This window comes from Dendrobates tinctorius, unplaced genomic scaffold, assembly GCF_039654945.1.
Source record: "Dendrobates tinctorius isolate UK_male_01 unplaced genomic scaffold, ASM3965494v1 ptg000156l, whole genome shotgun sequence".
NCBI classification, from domain to species: domain Eukaryota; kingdom Metazoa; phylum Chordata; class Amphibia; order Anura; family Dendrobatidae; genus Dendrobates; species Dendrobates tinctorius.
In genome coordinates, this window is record NW_027361823.1 from 4,669,024 (window position 1) to 4,689,837 (window position 20,814).

Genomic DNA, 20,814 nt, shown 5'->3' on the forward strand with positions numbered 1-20,814 from the left:
TAAAGCGAATCTGTGTGCTGCTGTGCTATAGAGTGGAGGGGTGGCGGCTCTGGTGTGGAGTCAGGGGGCTGGGGTGGGCTAGATGGGGGCTGCAGAGACAGCGGGAGGTCCTGTGCTCCCGCTCATTAGGCTCATGTAATATTCACTGCACCCGCTGTCCATCACCTCGGTGCTGAAACAGCGCTGAGTTGGTAGACAGGGGAGCGGTGCATATTACATGTGCCTGCATTCTCCCCCCGTCACTATAGATATTTACTGATGATCGCTCCTGCTCCCAGCTCCCCCGTGGCTTTCCTGTGTTGAGTCTGCTGTCATCCTCCTGCAGGGCGAACGGCAGCAGCAGCTCATTCAGGCAGTTCATCGCTTCAGGACTTTGCATGATGTGACCAATAGGACCTGCGGTCACATGACTCCCAGTGTGCACTGCGAGTCACATGACCGCAGCTGAGCAGCTCCTATTAGTCACATCATGGAAGGTCCTGTAGCTACAATGAGCTGCCTGAATGAGCAGCAGCTGCGTGCGCCCTGCAGGAGGAGGATGACAGCAGACTCAGCACAAACACAGGTAAGCCAGGGGGAGCTGGGAGCAGGAGCGATCATCAGTAGGTGAGTTAACTGTTTATTATTTTAGCATGTGCTTGCCAGCAGGGGGGGAAATATAGGGACGGGGCCATGTGTGACAGCAGGGGGAAATATAGGGATGGCGGGGGGACAATGTGTGCCAGCAGGGGGGAAATATATGAACAAGGGGCCATGTGTGCCAGCAGGGGGGAATATAGGGATGGGGGGGCAATGTATGCCAGCAGGGGGGAATATATGGAGGGGGGGGACAATGTGTGCCAGCAGGGGGCAATATATGGAGGGGGGGGGACAATGTGTGCCAGCAGGGGGCAATATATGAAGGGGGGGACAATGTGTGCCAGCAGGGGGAATATATGGAGGGGGGGACAATGTGTGCCAGCAGGGGGGATTATAGGACTGGGGGGACAATGTGTGCCAGCAGGGGGGAATATATGGAGGGGGGGGACAATGTGTGCCAGCAGGGGGGAATATAGGGACGGGGGGACAATGTGCGCCAGCAGGGGGGAACATAGTGACGGGGGGCCGTGTGAATGCAAGCAGGGGGGAATATAGGGACGGGGGACAATGTGTGCCAGCAGGGAGAATATAGGGACGGGGGGCCGTGTGCGTACCAGCAGGGAGGCAGAGAGAGAGGGGGGCATATAGTGACCGGGGGGGCTATATCCAGGATAGGATGGGGGTGCTATGTGCCAGCACAAGGGGGCAATGTGCCAGGATGGGGGTTATATAAATACCAGGATGAGGGACATATACAGTATATGATTTGAAAGACGGACACTGGCATTATAAGACACACCTCCATTTAACATAAAAAAAACATTTTTTTTCTCTTTTTCTTCACCAAATTTTGGGGTGCGTCTTATAATCAGGTGCAACTGAGGCTAGTTTCACACTAGCGTTTATTTCCTGCAGCGCACGGCGCCGCTAAGCCCCGCCCCCTGCCGGCTGCCTGCCCGCCCCATCCGGTCATCGCCGCCTACTAGCGCACATGGGCACTTGCGATCTGCGCACCCTATCTTTAGCATAGAGTGCGCAGATCGTGCGCTGGCCGTGCGCTAGCAGGATTTTGCCGTGCGCTGCGCACTTTTGAAGGTGCGCCATGCGTGCCGAAATGCAACATGCTGCGTTCGGCGCACACGGGCGCACCTTCAAAAGTGCGCAGCGCACGGCAAAATCCTGCTATTGCACGGCCAGCGCACGATCTGCGCACTCTATGCTAAAGATAGGGTGCGCAGATCGCAAGCGCCCATGTGCGCTAGTAGGCGGCGATGACCGGATGGGGCGGGCAGGGGGCGGGGCTTAGCCGCGCCGTGCGCTGCAGGAAATAAACGCTAGTGTGAAACTAGCCTTATAAAGTGAAAAATACGGTATCTAGATATGTGGTGAGCACTTTGAACCCCCAAGGGCTTCACAGAAGTTTATAACATACAGCCGTACAATTAAAATAAATCGTATTTTTTCCACAAAAATGACCTTTCACCCCCAATTTTTATTTTCCCAAGAGTAACAGGACCCCAAAAGTTATTGTGCAATTTGTCCTGAGTACGCTGATACCCCATATATGGGGGTAAACCACTATTTGGGCGCATGGCAGAGCTCGGAAGGGAAGCAGCGCCATTTAACTTTTTTGGCTGGAATTGACATCGGACGCCATGTCGCGTTTGGAAAGCCTCTGATGTACCAAAACAGTGGAAACCCCCCAATTCTAGCTCCAACCCTAACCCTAGCCCTAATGGGAAAATGGAAATAATAAAATTTTAAAAAAAAAGTGTATTTATTTTTCCCTAACTAAGGGGGTGATAACGGGGGGGTTGATTTACTATTTATGGCGGTTTTTATATTTGGCAGCTGTCGCACGCTAAAAGACGCTTTTTTATTGTAAAAATAGTTTATGCATCACCACATTTTGAGAGCTATAATTTTTGCATATGTTGGCCCACAGAGTCATGTGAGGTCTTATTTTTTGCGGGACGAGTTGACGTTTTTATTGGTACCATTTTCGGGCACATGACATTTTTTGATCGCTTTTTATTCCGATTTTTGGGACTCAGAATGAACAAAAACCAGCGTTTCATGAATTTCTTTTGGGGGGGTGCGTTTACACCGTTCCACGTGTGGTAAAATTGATAAAGCGGTTTTATTCTTCGGGTCAGTACGGTTACAGCGATACCTCATTTATGTCTTTTTTTTTTTTTTATGTTTTGGCGCTTTTATGCAATGAAAACAATTTTATATAAAAAATAATTTTTTTTGCATCGCTTTATTCTGTGAGCTATAACTTTATTTTTTCGCTGATGATGCTGTGTGGCGGCTCGTTTTTTGCGGGACAAGATGACGTTTTCAGTGGTACCATGGTTATTTATATCCGTCTTTTTGATCGCGCGTTATTGCACTTTTTGTTTGGCGGTATGATAATAAATCTTTATTTTTTGCTTCGTTTTCTATTTTTTAAGGGGTTCGCTAAAGGGGTTAACTGGACAGTTTTATAGGGTGGGTCATTACGGACGCTGCGATACCAAATATGTGTACTTTTATTGTTTTTTTTTTTTTGTTTTGTTTTGTTTTTTTTTAAAAAAATGAGTTTGTTAGGGAATATTTTTTTTTTTTTCTTTTTTTTTTTAATTTTTACACTTTTTTTTTTTTTTTTATTATAGTGTCCCAGGGGGGACATCACTGTCATGTGACAGATCGCTGTGACAGATCAGCGATCTGTCACAGGCACTGCTGCAGGCTTTCTCATGCCTGCGCTCTGCGGGCAGTGAGGAAGCCAGCTCCCTGCAGGCCCCCGAAGGTCCCCGTCGCCATATTGGATCTGGAGACCTGCAGGGAGGGAGGCCCCCCGCAGCAGCGCTGCACATTGTGCTGCTGTGGGGGTCTCAGGGAAGCACGGAGGGAGCCCCCTCCCTGCCGATGCTTCCTTTAACCCCCGGTACACCGCGATCATGTTTGATCGCGGTGTGCCAGGGGTTAACATGTCGGGGGCGGTCCGCGACCACCCCTAACACATAGTGCTGGGTGTCAGCTGTGATAATCAGCTGACACCCGGTCGCGATCAGCTGCGCTCCCACCCGTGAGCGCAGCTGATCGCACTAGACGTACTATTCCGTCCTTGGGACTTAGGTCCCAGGTCACATGGACGGAATAGTACGTGTAATGTAGGAAAGGGGTTAAATATAAAAATGTGAAAACCAATTGCAGAGAAAAAAATGTCTTCCTGGGTGTCTTGCTAGACTCTGGGAGGCAGAAATGTTTTCTTCCAGAGGAAAAATAGTGAAGATCATCATTATTGTGGTGGATTTAATCAGACATGAAATAGTTTCCGTGAGGAGGGACATGTCTGTTTTTGGGATCCCTGACATCCTGTATTCCAGTGCTCCCATGGCCGCATCACCGTTGTAGAGGCATTAGGAAGTCTTGAAGATGGGAGAAATATATTGGTCATCTGGAAAATAAGATTCTAATATCCAGTTGCGCAATAAAGTCCTGAGATTGGTGACTTCACAGGAAAAACCCCTCTCAAGGAGTTTCCTGCGAAATCCTTATTCCATCAGTCATTTCGACGGCTGCCAACCCCTTCGTTTCAGGATCAGGAAATTATGAAAATGATGTCGCTGTCCAAATACTTCAGGACTCAACTGTATATACAGCTAGATAGCGCGGAAAAAGAAATCTATTGTATTAAAGAAGCATTAAATGTGTTTTTATGTGCATGTAGTGCGAATGTATTAATGTACTCACCGCTGCTCTGTCCTGTGTCCAGCGCTGTTCTGCTCTTCTTCATGACTTCGTCCATCTGGAGTTTCTCTTGGTCACCCTGCTCTTTGCCTGACCCGGACGTGGCATTTACATTGTGAGTCTGTGGAGCGTCAGAACGAGCCCCCATAGGCTTTCATTGGAAGAAAGACTTCCGGCTGACACACAGATCTTAGAGGGAGCCAGATAGTCACAATTGCGGTGACTTCACTCAGAAGGAGAATAGCGCTGGACACCGGAGAGAGCAGCAGTATATGAGTATATTAATACACTCACACTATATTACATGCATATATACACACATTTAATGAAACCGAGATGGATGGGAATGCTGTCAGCAGGATTTTGCTCAGTAAACTACAGTGTCAGGTCGGCACCGTGATCAAAATGATACCTTGCATGATGAAATTCATCTTGTGGTTGTGTAATTTTTATTTTCAGTTTTGAGTTAATGATATTCTGGTGCCCCGGCGGTCTGTGAGGGGTCTTTATGTGCTGCTCTGCTTACATATGCCTGTTTATGGGCTTATGACTGGTCACTGATCCTTCACTGGCCTGCCCCCTATTTCACATACTGCATAAAATAGTGTGTGGTTAGAAAAAAAAAATGGCGTCCGTGCATGCGCAGTAGCATCTATCCCTTTCCGATATATGCTACTGCTCATTTGCCATCATTTTGATGGAGAAAAAAAAGGTGCCTGAAGCAAAATCTCGTTGTCGCTTGCTCAGTAGCATCTATCGGAACAAAATAGATGCTACAGCGCATGTGCCGCCAGTGCCATTTTGATGAATCGGCATTTTTTTACCCTACCATATTCTATGCTTTATGCGATACATACTATTGCTCAGGTGCCAATGCCATTTTGATCAATGTACAAAAAAAAAAAAATTGAAACCCCAGAATTGCTCATAATTTTTCTTATAGATACAAGTCTCCAGCCATATCTTGAACAAATAAATCAGATAGAAGAACAAGTGGCATCTTTGGAAAATGCAGCGTACAAACTGGATGCCTATTCAAAGCGACTAGGTAAGATCTAATCACTAGTGGTTGTACATAGCGGTGTTCAACATGTCATAGTAGTATTCCGATAACGCAACTCCTACACCTGTGGTGAAACAGTAACTAAACTTTTTTCATAAATCAATAGTAAATACAAAGATATAGAAAAAACTTTATCTTAGTTAAAAATGTCTATTTTCCCCATGTATCAGGTTATCAGTCACTTTTTGTCTTCCTGTGCTGGTCACTGTCAAAATCTGCTCAAATCTGTTTCCAATTTGTCTGCAGTGAGGGATGAATTTCTGCCTATGTAGAGTGGAGGGAGGAGAAGCTGGAAGGAGACAAAGGCAGAGAACGCAACAAGAAACGTGTGATACTTATAATGCAAAGGGGCTAAAGCTACTAAAATTGAAAGATACAAATCATATAATGGCCTCAAATAGTGTTGTTCCTCATGTACTCGCACAGGACAGCTTAGGCTGGAGTTACACAGCAGCGTCACTCACGATGGGCTTCCAATAATCGCTATGTGTCACTGCACAATGTAACTGAATGGAGTCACACTGCAATTCCAAGGACGCCGCAACAAGCGAGTTGAAAAAAACTGGGCCCAGTCGCTGTACCCTAGTGGGTCGCAATGCACCCCCATTCACTTGTATTGTGCTGCGATGTAGACTAGTCACAGCACATAGAGATCTGCTCAGCTGCTCTTACACTGGAGTGAGATGTGCTAAATACACGCACGTCTTAATGAATTCAACACATCGTTCGACTGTTATGGAGTACATCTCTTTCATAACAATTTATGCCACTTTTGTTATGTAAATTGTGATGACTTTGACGGCTTTGATGTCTCCCCCCCCCATTCCCCGCGAAACACGGACCACTTTTTATAAAGCTGGCAATTTTAGTGTAAAAAGTTGCATCATTTTTGTGTGACTGAGTTGCATTCAAACAGTTGTAATCTAGTAAAGTCAACAAGATCTTCACTTGCATATAAATATTCAGTCGGAGTAGGACCCAGTGTTTAAAGAAAAATGAGCTTAAATACACCTACATGGACTTGCACATAAACTGACCACAATCTTTATCTTTTGCAATGTTACCAAATGCGCAATAAAAGCTGGAACTGCACCTAAGGCTGGTTTCACACTAGCTTTGGGCAGAGCTGCCGAGTGCTGCATAGTTCCTCCGTGAGGCTCCGCCCACTGCTGGACCTCCTCCGTTGAGCTCCGCTTACGTCTGCGTACCCATCTTTAACATTGGGTACACAGGCCATGCGGATGTATGTGGATGCGTCCGCATGCGTCATTTTGACGCTGCGGCGACCGCAACAAAATGCAACATGTTGCGTTGTACGCATGTCGCCGCAGCATCAAAACGACACATCCGCGTGGCCTGCGTACGCAATATTAAAGATAAGTACGCATGCAGACGTAGGCGGAGCTGAATGGAGGAGGTGCGGCAGTGGGCGGAGCTTCACAGGAACTACGCAGCCCTCCACAGCTCGGCCGAACACAAGTGTGAAACTAGCCTAAACTTACTGTAACGCTACCAGTATAGATGGCATAGAATAATATGGGCTTGTTCACATGCTGCATGTTTTCTACTTTTTTTTTGCTGTGGGAAGATTTCTGATATCTCACATGCTGCTTATTTTTCTATGCCGATATGAATCATTTTCAATCTGCAGCATGTTAATTCTTTCAGCATTTTTGCAGCATCTTTCACCTATTTAAATGAACGTGAAATAAATGCAATTTAAAATGTGAATATTTTACACCGCATTTTTCCTGCCAACGCGCGCACAAAACCCAAGCGGGTAAGGTTCCAGTGATCCAAGTCGCCTGCTACTCTTCACCATAGTGAAATAAATCTAGACCTCAGCCTGCTAGTGAATAAAGTTTCCGAACAGCATCGTTTTTTGTTTCTAAATTATAAACTTTTATTTACACGCTGAATTACAAAATCTAACCGGTTATAAAGTGGGTTACTGGAGATTGAATCGTCATCAATTCTTTGGCCATGTTTTATGGTATTTACAATGAAGTGCAGAATCTGCAGAAGATGTTATCGCTTATAAACCTGTGTGGCTGAAAGTACTGTAATAACAGATTTGTGTCTGAAATAAAATATTCCGTCACCAGGATGTATAATGGGGAAGATGAACATCCTTGTCTCGGCCAATTACTACCGGTGATTGCACCAACACCCAGATGCAGTAGATAGGGACTTTTATACGTTACCTGTCAGGCTCAGAGTAGGTAACATGGAATTTACTGCTTAACTTGTAAGTATCACTTCAGCTGACTTCTCAGGATAGTTGTATGTGTACTCGAGGAATAATCCTATTTCTGAGTATTATATGACTTGTTTTATCCTGCATTTTTTTGTTTTTCTCTCTCTCTCTGCCTTTGTCTTTAGCTCTCATTTCCTCCCCTCTACCTTCTCTATAGACGTCTATAGGCAATAGCTGTAATCTGATCCCTCAGTGAGCTCAAAGCCTGTGTCGGTGAATTTAGGGAAGAGTTTGATAAGTAGGGAAAGAGGCATTTTTCTTTATATTAAAAGTTTATTTTCTTCACTTTTACTGTTTATAAAAAAAAATGTAGGCACATCTATAAAACATGGACAGTTCCCACATTGGAAGACAGACCCAGCTGTAGTAAAGGGTCTTCCAATTGCCAATGCATTAGTGATCCTAGGTCGGAAGAGGTGCTCTAAAACTGCGGTTTCAAGCTATCAGGGTGGGGGGGGGGAATGTATGCTGTTAGAGGAAATCTGTAAGGTGATTCATGCTGTCCAAACCACAGGCAGCAAGAATCGCAGTGTGGTAGAAAGACTACAACCAGGTATATTATTCTCTGAAACGCTTCGACATTTCACATTTTTTATACTTTGAAGATCCAGCATGGAGATGAGTCTGGCCAGCCTCTCCCAGCACTGCTAGAGGTGATAGACAGGTCTCTCCCTTGCATGTACATAGGAAGAGACCTGTCAATCTCCTGCAGCATTGCTGAGAAAAGTACCGTATTTTTCGCTTTGTAAGACGCACTTTTTTCCCCCCAAATTTGGGGGGGAAAATGGGGGTGCGTCTTACAAAACGGATATGCCTTATCATAAGCCGTGATCAGGGTGTGTCCTGTGTGCGCGGTGGTTCCAGTAAAAAAATGGGAGATGAGACCCACCTCTCGAGAGATGAGATTTCAGAGCTGGGTCCCGAGATCTCATCTGCGCAAGCGCCGGTGGCCATTTTTTTTTTTTACCGGAACCACCACACACACAGGGGAACCGTGGAAATGCCGGTGCTCTGGCTTGTCGCACAATGTCGGCAAAGCCCCGGACAGCGCTGGGCACCAGAGACACCCGTAGCACCGGCCAGCAACCGCCGGACACCCGGAAAGACCCGGCAGCGGAACAAGACCCCCGCAGCAACGGCACACATCGGAGTCCCCCCTCATCCCTGAATGTGGCCTGCAGCATCACTCCACTCCTGCCTCCTCCAGCAGCGAGCCTGGGACCCCGTTACACCGCAGCCACCAACCCCAGTAAGCAATAAGATGCAAGGATTATAAGAAGCACCACCATTTTATTAAAAAATATTTTTTTCCTCAAAATTTGTCTTCTAATCCGGAGGACCTTATAATGCGAAAAATACGGTATATTTTCTCTGAATTTCCAGAGAATTTCCGAGAATAATATACCTGGCAGCAAGCATGCAGCCATGCTACGATACATGCTGCCCTTGGTTTGGGCATCATGAATTATGAAGATTTTATTTAATTGGTGGATTCTGGATGCAACTGAAGTGAATTATTAGCTGTTAAAAGTATTAGTGTATTTGTAGTTTCAGATGATCATTCTGAGCAAACTATATTGTGTGTGTGTGTATGAAAAGCAACACTATTTCTGGCCAACATGAGACTTGTATCCTGCATTTTTCACTAGCTTCCAAGTCTACAGGATCTAAATCTACTAGTTGTCTCTGAGCTATTGGTTGGAGACTAGTTGCTAAGATGTCTCCATACACAGTACACACATAGACATGAGGTATTCCTACTCCTGCTTTTGTGTACACCTCCGCTCCTGCTTTTGTGTACCACGTTCATAAGCAGCAGCACTGAAGAGATTTAGCAGCAGTATTGAGCACAGTAGTTGTGAATCCAGTTATGGGGTAGAAAAAACACTTACTGGAAAGCAGCAGAACAACATTCAGCTACCTCTGCTCTCCTTAGACTTCTTTAGACAGGTGTAATCTGACCTCTCTTGACCTAGCAGTCTGTCTAACTTTGACTTAGGCCTCTGTCACACGTCCTGGTGATTCATGTACTGTAAAAAACAGAACTGGTGAGATTCGTGTCCGTGTGACATCCGTATGTACATATGTGACATCCGTGTATCCATTTGCTGTTAGTGTGACACATAAAAATGATAAACTATATTCCTCACCTGTCCGACGATAATCCGTTTGTCCCATGCCGTAATCAATCTCTGCTTCATCTGGATTTCAAGCTGAATGGTGGCATGATGCGACCGTTCAGCCTGAAATCTAAGCGACGCTAAGCTGAGTATCAGAGCGCATCTTAGGTGACCTTCACTGAAGCTGCGGTTTCCACGGGCAGCTCATTGTGAGCAGCCCGATGAACCGCAATGACCTCAGAGATCACCGCTAGTGATGACGTCATGAAGGTTACCCCAGTTAATTGGCCATCTCACACTGAACTGAGCATGGGAACAACTGCCAGTGACCAGCGGGAACCTCTATGATGTTATCGCTCGTCGCTGAAGCTGCGCTCTGACGCTCAGCTTGATTTTGGGTACCTACCTTAAAATCTTTCTCTGAGCCTTCATTGGGGGACACAGGAAACCATGGATGTATGCTGCTGCCACTATGCAAAAAAAGTTGGCTTTTTCCCAGCAGTATATACCCACCAACTGGCACGTAGCTAATCAGTTACTGAGAAATCAGTAGGAGAATCAACATGATTCAAGAACCATAACAGAAACCAACATAACATTAAAGAAGGGAGGGTGTGGTGTCCCACAATGAAGGCTCCAGAGAAAGATTTTACAGTAAGTACCCACAATCTTCATTTCTCTATCGCTTCATTGGGGGACACAGGAAACCAAAATTCCTTATCCTTCCCTGTTTTGCTTTCTTCCCCCTCCCTACACACTCTGGTGAATACCTCTTTTATATGTGAGTGTATATTTTGTGTGTGTGGCGTTTTCAGTTACCCTTGTCTTTATTACCCTGTCTGTCGGGTTGGTGTACTACAGTAAACAGTAGCGCCTCTCTTCCCTGGGTGTGGGAAGGGGACAGACGAAGGGTTGTTCCAGGAGATAAGGCAAGGGTGGAGGCCCCGGCGTCTTCACCATATCTGGAGCGCGTGTCAAGTTTGTGGTGTTCCGTGAGGCCTGCAAACTTTATTTCAGGTTGCGTCCGGTATCCTCGGGTACAGAGGAGCAACGGGTGGAGATTGTAATCTCGCTCCTCCAGGAGGAGCCACAAGCATGGGCTTATTCTCTCCTGTCTGACTCAGTCACTCCTGACGGTAGAGGAATTTTTTCGGGTTCTGGGCCTTGTGTATGATGACCTCAATCGTGTCTCCCTGGCTGAGTCCACTCTATGCCAGCTTCAGCAAGGAGACCGCCTGGTGGAGGAATATTGCTCCGAATTCCGCAGGGCGCACCCTTTTTGAAGCACCATATGGCGAAACGGTGTTGTCAGGGTGGTGACATGTTGCAATCTACCTCATAAGCACTGGGCACTTTTGTAAGTACTTCTATCCATTTAGGCTTAGCCTGTGTCTTCCTTGCACTTTAACAGACATCACTTTTGCTTTAGTTAATGTTTTTTTTTCAAAGCTTTCTGATATAAGCACATGCAAAGTAAAGCTGTTGATTTACTTGTATTTGTTTCTGAGAGTGAGGAGTTCTAGGTTACGACTGTCTTGGTCACTATATTAGACAATTCCTTATGCCCATAATGTTGATTCTGACTATGATCAAATAATTTGCACGTGTCACTATTTTTTAACCTGCTTGAATTTTTATACTATTTTAATAACTTGATTTAAAATTTGGTGATTTTTAAATATTTCTTGCAGTGGATCCTCATTTTCCTCAAGCTATGCTATATTTAGGGTTGTGTTGGTATTAATAGATTTAGTAAGATGTCTCATTGCTTTACCTAACGCCAAATCTCTGGCGCACATTTTTGTCAGGGAAATAATTAGACTGCATGGGATTCCTACCGATATTGTTTCTGATCGGGGGGTGCAGTTTATCTCCAAATTTTGGAGAGCATTTTGCACCCATCTGGGGATTCATTTGTCTTTTTCTCTTGTTTTTCTCCCGCAGTCTAAAAGGCAGACTGAACGGGTTAATCAGAATTTAGAGACATGTCTCAGATGTTTTGTGTCTGAGAATCGGGAGAACTGGGTTACCTACCTACCATTGGCTTAATTTGCGGTAAATAATCGTCAGGAATCAACTGGTAAGTCCTCGTTTTTTGGGGCATATTGGTTCCATCCGCAGTTTAGTTCTTTCAGTGGTAATCACCCTTCCGAATTACCGGAGGAAGAACGGTTTTCATCTTCCATCTCTACCATATGGCAGGGGGTGACTAATAATTTGAGAAAGATGGGTTCTAAATATAAGAGTGTGGCTAATCAGAGACGTGTGGTGGGTCCGGACCTGTGTGTTGGTGACTTGGTGTGGCTGTCCTCGAGGAACATTAAGCTGAAGGTTCCATCCTGCAAATTGGGCCCCAGATTTATCGGTCCTTATAGGATCTTAGCCATTGTCAATCCGGTAACATCCCGCCTTGCTTTACCACATACCTTTTAGAATCCATAACATTTTTCATTGTTCGCTTATCAAAAAATGTGGCATCTGCAGTACTTTCACCGCTACCACCTTCTCCTGTCATTATTGATGGTAATCTGGAGTTCCAGATGGCAAAGGTCTTAGACTCGTCTTGTTCGTCGGTCATTTCAATATTTCATACTTTGAGAGGGGTACGGTTCTGAGGAGAGGATGTGGTTACCGGCCTCTGACGTCCATGCGGCCAGACTGGTTCAGGCTTTTCATGTTGCACACCTTGATAAACCTTACCCTGAGGTTCCGGAGGTCCTTCGTAGAAGAGGGGGTACTGTCAGTGGTTACTGGAGCGAAGCCAGAAGACTGCAACGTCTGGTTGCTCCTACTTTGCTGAGAAGAAGCACTTCTCAAGTGTATTAAACTTGTTTATTTCTTCCAGCAGAACAGGGGTTAATCGGCCATATTGCAAACTCCTACATTCAGCTGTGCTCGGTTAGCCACTCTTTTTCCCTATAAAATCTGCGCTCGATTACGAAATCCTTATCAGAGTTAGCATTTGCTGCATGACCATGTGGGACTGGGAGAAGTTGGTATGAGAAGGAGTGCTGGAGGAGTTTATTAGCGACTTGTCTGGTTTGTACACTTGGAAATTCCTTATCCTCTCCTGTTTTGCGTTCTTCCCCCTCCCTACACACCCTGGTGGATTCCTCTGTTATATGTGAGTGTATATTTTGTGTGTGGAGGTTTCAATTTACCCTGGTCTTTGTTACCCCGTCTGTTGGGTTGGTATACTGTGGTGCACAATAGTTCCTCTCTTCACTGGGTGGGGGAAGGGGACAGGTGAAAGGCTGTTCTAGGAGATAGGCAAGGGCGGAGACCCCGGCGTCTTCACCATCTGAAGTATCCTGGGGAACAGGGTGAGCTAGGCCCCCCCTAGTGTTAGGGCTCATACTCACTTGCGAGAGACTCGCACGATTCTCGTGCAAGTCTCTAGCATGAAAACCTGTCTGCCACCGGCACTGGGACCGGAGCATGTGGCTGCATAGAAATACAAGATTTACCTCCTAATCACCATCAGACATACATACTTGGTGCTGCAACACATGATTATGGGGTACAGGTTATCTTTGGTGGCTGGTGGTTTGAAAAAAAAATTAAAAAGCCCCCATGTCTATCAATTTTATGCTTTTAGGACTGTGTGTGCTAAATACATAATCAACAGTGATCAAAATGTTTGTAGTTTTAGAATGTTCAGAAGTATTTTTTTGCAAAAATAGTAAAACATAGGAAAAAAATATGTATGCATTTCGTTTTCGCTGTAATTGTACTGACCTGCAGAATAAAGTTAATTTCGCGGACACAGCATAGCATAGCCAATGCTGTGAAAAAGTTAAAAAAAAATAAATAAATAAAACCTGAAATGGTGTCATCATAAAAAATAAACCTCTTACCCCAAAAATCGAGCCTTCATATAGCTACGTCGACACACAAAAAGTTATGGTTTTCAGAAAAGAACGGTAGGAAAAAATATGTCCTCCAAAATTCTTGTTTCTTTAGAAGGGTTCTAGTCGTCTAACAATGAAATATTAGATAATTTACTGAAGGATCCTAGTACTATTGCCTGTAATGCTGTGATACTATGCTTTAATGTCATTCCTCAATAGGTTAATATTTAGTATTTTCTATTTCTTACAGAAGCAAAGTTCAAAAAACTGGAGAAACGATAGAGACATTTCAACAAAACAATATTGCAAAAGTCCTAATGCCAAAGGAGGATTCTTATGTCACTAAGCCACCATCGACAAAGCTTTTTACTACAAATCTATTAAAAATAAGCTTAACAAATACGGAGTTTTATTATATGGCTTACAGGATTTATTAAACTTTTACAAGATAGAGCAGGATACACCATATTGGGCACATTCATGTACAATACATATTACAGAATGAAATGCAAATGTGCCTGTAGGAAAACACTGAGCTTTAAAGGGAAGGTGCCATCCAAAAAAAATTTTTTCAGCAATTGAAAAAATGTAAAGAATTAATGTTTACATTTTCTTAAAAAATATTATCATTTGTTTTTAATTTTGCAAAATATGAAAAATAATTTTAAAAAGTTTGGCATTTGCACTTGTTAACACTAGGGGGAGCAGCTACTGAAATCTGGCACAAAAACCTATGACATCTAGGAACACAGTGAGCAGCCATTTTGATGGGGCCTGCAAAGTTACTGACTGTCTTTGCATGTAAACTCTGGATCAGAACGGCCATCAATCAGCCTGATCCATACTTTGCAGCCAAAGACCCCATTCCCCTCCTCAGATCCTGTCCTGGCGATGTGTGAAAGCGAGGCGACAGGCGCAGTCCGGGGTGACGCTGGGAAGCAGGATGGGGGAAATGTAGCCATACAGTAACGATAAAAATGAGACCTCTCTCTTCAGCTGCCTCACCAGCCCTCCCCTGACTGCACCTATTACCCCTGACCTGTGTGCAGGTGCTCAGCCAGAACCACCCTAGAATTGGTCCCCTTTTAGCAGATAATACTGCCATAGTGTTCTCACATAATACCGCTATATAGATCATACACAATACCACCATGTAGATCTCACACAAAACCAGCAGGGTGACAGCAGCACAGAGTATTTCAGGAGATCAGTATCACACGGGATAGGATTAGATACACGGCTCAGCAGGCAGCATCACACAGGAGAGGATTAGATACACAGCTCAGCAGTCAGTATCACACAGGAGAGGATTAGATACACAACTCAGCAGTCAGTATCACACAGGAGAGGGTTAGATACACGGCTCAGCAGTCAGTATCACACGGGATAGGATTAGATACACGGCTCAGCAGTCAGTATCACACAGGAGAGGATTAGATACACGGCTCAGCAGTCAGTATCACACGGGATAGGATTAGATACACGGCTCAGCAGTCAGTATCACACAGCAGAGGATTAGATACACGGATCAGCAGTCAGTATCACACGAGATAGGATTAGATACACGGCTCAGCAGTCAGTATCACACAGGATAGGATTAGATACACAGCTCAGCAGTCAGTATCACACAGGATAGGATTAGATACACAGCTCAGCAGTCAGTATCACACAGCAGAGGATTAGATACACGGCTCAGCAGTCAGTATCACACAGCAGAAGATTAGATACACGGATCAGCAGACAGTATCACACAGGCGAGGATTAGATACACGGCTCTGCAGTCAGTATCACACAAGATAGGATTAGATACACGGCTCAGCAGACAGTATCACACAGGATAGGATTAGATACACGGCTCAGCAGACAGTATCACACAGGATAGGATTAGATACACGGCTCAGCAGACAGTATCACACAGGATAGGATTAGATACACGGCTCAGCAGACAGTATCACACAGGAGAGGATTAGATTCACGGCTCAGCAGTCAGTATCACAGGATAGGATTAGATACACGGCTCAGCAGTCAGTATCACACAGGATAGGATTAGATACACGGCTCAGCAGTCAGTATCACACAGCAGAGGATTAGATACACGGCTCAGCAGACAGTATCACACAGGAGAGGAATAGATGCACGGCTCAACAGGCAGTATCACACAGGAGAGGATTAGATACACGGCTGAGCAGTCAGTATCACACAGGATAGGATTAGATACACGGCTCAGCAGTCAGTATGACACGGGAGGATTAGATACACGGCTCAGCAGTCAGTATGACACGGGAGGATTAGATACACGGCTCAGCAGTTAGTATCACACAGGAGAGGATTAGATACACAACTCAGCAGTCAGTATCACACAGGATAGGATTAGATACACGGCTCAGCAGTCAGTATCACTCAGGATAGGATTAGATACACGGCTTACAGATATGCCCACACTGGTGAAACTTCCAGCCCCCCCATACACTAGACTATGGGCTGTATATGTCACTGTCCTCAGACAGCCATAAAAGCTGTCATAAAAGGGAAGGTGTCATAGGCCTCTTTCACACTTCAGTTTTTTGCATCAGTCATAATCCGCCAAAAGGACGGATGGCGGATCCGTTGTAGTACTGATGACAACGGATGCCATTTTTTTGACGGATCCGACAAATGAAGAAAAAGGAATCGCAGCCTGGAAAAGGAGAGAGAGAGAGAGATTTTTTTTTTTTTTGGTCCGGCACCCAGAAAGAACTTCGGATTAAAACAGTGTCTGGAGGATCCGCCATAGAAAAAAACGTCGCAAGCTCCGTTTTGAAATCTTTCAGGATGGTGACGGACAGCAACTTTTGGCGGATCCGCAAAAAAAACGGATGCAACGGACAGCAATCCGTCACAATCTGCCAATAATGGAAGTCAATGGGGAAAAAAACGGATCCTCACAAGAAAATTGCGGATCCGTTTTTTTCAAATCCTGGCGGATTGTGACTGATTGTAAAAAACTGAAGTGTGAAAGAGGCCTTACCGGAGATCACTGGGGCTGTGAGTGAGGAGGCGGAGACAGAGCAGGAGGACAGTGGAGCAGGAAGCACAGGGCTGAGCCTGGAGTAGCAGGACAGAGGAGCATAGAGGAAAGTCACCCGCACTCACCACTCTCCATCCTCCGGCTCCAGTGAGCGCTTCTCTCCTCTGCTGACCACCTTCTCCATATCTTCAGCCTCTCCTCACAACACAGGACCCGTTATGCCACAAGTGGTCCTGTGATAGAGGGTAAGTGGAGCTCAGCAGATAGCACTGGGCTACAGTAACATGGAGCCCAGCCACACCTACAGCAGTGAATGGTGCAGCCCACAGGGGCGTGCCCAGTTCACTGCTAATGAGGCTACAATGTGGGGTCGGGAGCTGACCGCAGTCTCCTATGTCCAGGGACGGCCATATTTGCAGACTGTATGAGTCCTCCACAGATCTGCAAATCAAGATGGCAGCGCCCAGTGGCTACATTAAAACATTATTACAAACAAACCATAAATCCTGGTTAGTACAACATTTGCTGAAACAACATGTTTTGTTACTTACTATTTTTTTGCAAATTATATAAAATTGCGGCACCTTCCCTTTAAGAGGTAAAGCGAGCATGAGACGCAGGGGAGTGGAGGAAAGGTAAGAATCTACAGTAGGCTGATGTCCACGAGGAGGACTTACATACAGGCCAAGGTACATTAGGAGAGAAATATGGCACTTTGAACTTGGTCCAACTGCTAGGGAAAATAGTACTAAAAACAATTATATGTAAAACCAAAGCGTTTACATAAAACACACAAAAAAGCAATGTAAAGTATCTTATAGAGAATGTCTGCACAAGATCGCTGCCCCAAAGTGGCTCTGAGTCCAATGATAGGCATAGTATGAGGACAGATTTGCTAACCTACAAGCCCAAAATACATACAAAATAGTTTGAGGCGAGTATAATCGAAGTAGTTGAATTCACAGTATCCATGTTGGTAGGTGTACTCTCGAAAAGGTGTAACTATGGGGAGCTGTACCCTTGGGGATGTCACCAGTGAGTGACAGGCAGCTGTGCATCTGCATAATATGAGAGGGCTGATGTTCAGCTGGAACAGGAGGGTGATCTGTCACCTTATAGAACTATAATTACTAAGACCGTCCTGTCAGAAGAGCTGAGTAATCTGTACATGTAAAAAAAAATTGGAATATTTGGATTTTTTTTTTTTACTAAGCAGAATAAGCAAAAAAAAAAAAAGTACTGATGGAAATAGTGTGTTTTCCACTGAGGGGTTCTAATATGAAAAAACAATCATGCGTTTATTTACCCTCCCAGAGTCCAGTGCTGTCCCTGCTAATGCTATCTGCATCAGCAGATTGGCTAAACTCATTGACTGGCTGCAGCGCTGTCTATGTAAAGTCACCACTGCAGCTAGACACAGAACTAAACCCAGAGAGGGTAACTTAAGCACAATTTTTTTAATTTTATATATTTCTTTTTAAGATATTAGGGTGTGTTCACACTTCTTCTTCTGGTGCTCAAAAATGTCTCTGAAAGAATGAATGGGGCCATGTATCGTGAGATTTTGAGTGCAAACCTCCTTCCATCAGCAAGGGCATTGAAGATGAAACGTGGCTGGGTCTTTCAGCATGATACTGATCCTAAGAACACCGCCAGGGCAACGAAGGAGTGGCTTCGTAAGACGCATATGAAGGTCCTGGAGTGGCCTAGCCAGTCTACAGATCTCAACCCCATAGAAAATCTTTGGAGGGATTTGAAAGTCCGTGTTGCCAAGCGAAAAGCCAAAAACATCACTGCTCTAGAGGAGATCTGCATGGAGGAATGGACCACCATACCAACAACAGTGTGTGGCAACCTTGTGAAAACTTACAGAAAACGTTTGACCTCTGTCATTGCCAACAAAGGATATATAACAAAATATTGAGATGAACTTTTGTTAATGACCAAATACTTATTTTCCACCATAATTTGCAAAATAAATCTTGCCAAATCAGACAAGGAGATTTTCTGGATTTGTTTTCTCATCTTGACTCTAGCATAGTTGTGGTCTCCCTATGATGTCAATTACAGGCCTCTCTCATCTAATTAATTGGGAGAACTTGCACAATTGGCAGCTGACTAAATACTTTTTTTTTCCCCACTGTAACTATTTAATACAAAAAAAATTATTTTTGCAACCCTTTATTCTAAGGTATAACTTCTAATTTTCTGCTGATGGAGCTGTATGGTGGCTTTTTTTTTGCGGGACAAAAATGACATATTCAGCAATAGCATTTTTATCTACAGTCGTCTTTTTGTTTGGCAGTAAGATTAAAAAAAAGCATCTTTTTTCCCCTTTTTTTTAATTTTTTTACAATGTTCACTGAAGAGGTTAACTAGTGGGACAGTTTCATGGGGAAGGTTGTTCTGAACACAGATATACCAAATCTATACTTTTTTGCGGGGGGGGGGGTTTCTGTTTGTTTTTCTTTTTTTACATAAAAATACAAATTTATCTTTATTTTCTGATTTTTATTTTTTTTTAATGGATAGCACTTGGTCCTAAAATATGGTATTGTGTACAAGCCCTTTCTGTGAGAGAAAGCTTTTGCTGCTTGTTTTTAAACATGTTTTACCTCACAGAAGCTTTTGCAATCCCATGCTGTAAAGTCTATATACTTTTTTGCTCCACCCTCCCCTGCCCAGGAGCTGTAGCATGATCAGATGATGATCAGTACACAGCAGGGGCACATTTATAAGATTATCGCAGCACAGGAACATTTTTTTAAGGGTCCCGTTACACTAAACGACGCACCAGCGATCCCGACAACGATATGACCTGGTCAGGATCGCTGGTGGGCTGTCAAACAGGCAAACTCACCAGCGAGGACGCTCGTATCCAGGGTAAACAGCGGGTAACTAAGCGCGCGGGGCTTAGTTACCCACTGTTTGCCTTGGATACCAGCTCCCAGCGTCTGCTTACAGCACTAGGAGCTCGCTGATCGTTGGTCTCCCGCTGCCACACGCAGTGATGCTTGCTAGCCAGTGGGAGAGCAACGATCAAAAAATGGCCCAGGACATTCCTGCACGATCAGCAATACCCGGCAGGGGTGCCGGTCGCTGATACCTGTCACACACAGCGATATCGCTGTTGCGTCACAAAATCGGTGATGCATCAGCGATCTCGCTTAGTGTGAAGTACCCCTAACACATCCAATTGTGGAAGTTATTACTCCAACCTGTATTGATTAAAATGTAAAACCCCTTTTAACCCTTTCACGACTTTGGGATTTTCCATTTTTGCATTTTCTTTTTTGTTTGCTTTCTTCCCAGAGCAATAACTTTTTTTATTTTTCTGTCAATGTCATAGAAAATATTAAAAATCCTCATGTCCCCCACCCTCCTTTTCTTTTATCAACCATTTGTCATGAGGAGCTGTGAGCTAGCAATCACACCTGTCTTTATGTAAAATGGCAGAGGTGAAGCAGACTAATTAAAATGGAAGGATTTATTTATGTCCAGGTAACTTGAAAAGAAGTCTATTATGCCCACACAGAGAGGGAGACAGGAAAAGGGAATTAGGATCCAAGTGGACCAAAGAAGATCTCACTCCCTTTACAACTAGACAGGAGACAGCACATCTCCAGGAGAAAATATGGAATATCGGAATTTCTATCCATCGGTTACAAAGTTATGCGATCCTCTTATGAGGAGTTATTACACAAATTGGGATTTCCTAAAATTATGGAGGGCTGACTTAGGTCCCCAACTGGGACCTTATGAGGTCATTGTAGAGGAGTGTGTGGGTGGGACTCAGCATCTGACAAAAGATCGATCTCAATTATGATCACTTTTCGTACAGAGTTACATATCCTGTGTATGTAGGGGATCCCGTCTTGACGGCCGAATCGAAGCGCTCGCTTTCGGCTAAACTGAATCGTCTCTGTGATCGGTGTAGTAAGTCTTCTGTTAATACCTTTTATTTTATGTAACTTTATGCTGTATTGTTTTGTCCCCCTTATAAAATCTTTTGTATATGTTTCATAAACACTGCCTCCCTTTGGATTAAATATAAAATGTAATAGTTCTGTTCCTTCCGTTCTCTAACTATGCCTCAAAGCCATAAGCTACCGTAACGGTGTCCATTCGACCAAAACAGTGGTGGTGGCGGCGATTAGTCTGGAGTTATCTGAGAGTCGGCACTGACTGTACTGGGGTGT

General features: G+C 44.5%; 1 protein-coding gene across 5 annotated transcripts in view; it reads left to right on the forward strand.

Annotated features, from left to right (window-relative positions):
• Positions 1-14,010, forward strand: part of BLOC1S2 (biogenesis of lysosomal organelles complex 1 subunit 2) — a 52,306-nt gene extending 38,296 nt beyond the window's left edge. For 4 of the 5 annotated variants that reach the window (XM_073548153.1, XM_073548154.1, XM_073548152.1 and 1 more), the window contains exons 5-6: positions 5,261-5,365; positions 13,859-14,010. In XM_073548153.1, coding sequence (XP_073404254.1) covers positions 5,261-5,365; positions 13,859-13,890 — 137 coding nt within the window. In that variant the 3' untranslated portion in view covers positions 13,891-14,010. Of the gene's footprint in view, positions 1-5,260; positions 5,366-5,626; positions 6,099-13,858 lie in introns of those variants that run through there. The other variant, XM_073548151.1, reaches the window with a different exon arrangement.
• Positions 14,011-20,814: the final 6,804 nt, after the last annotated feature.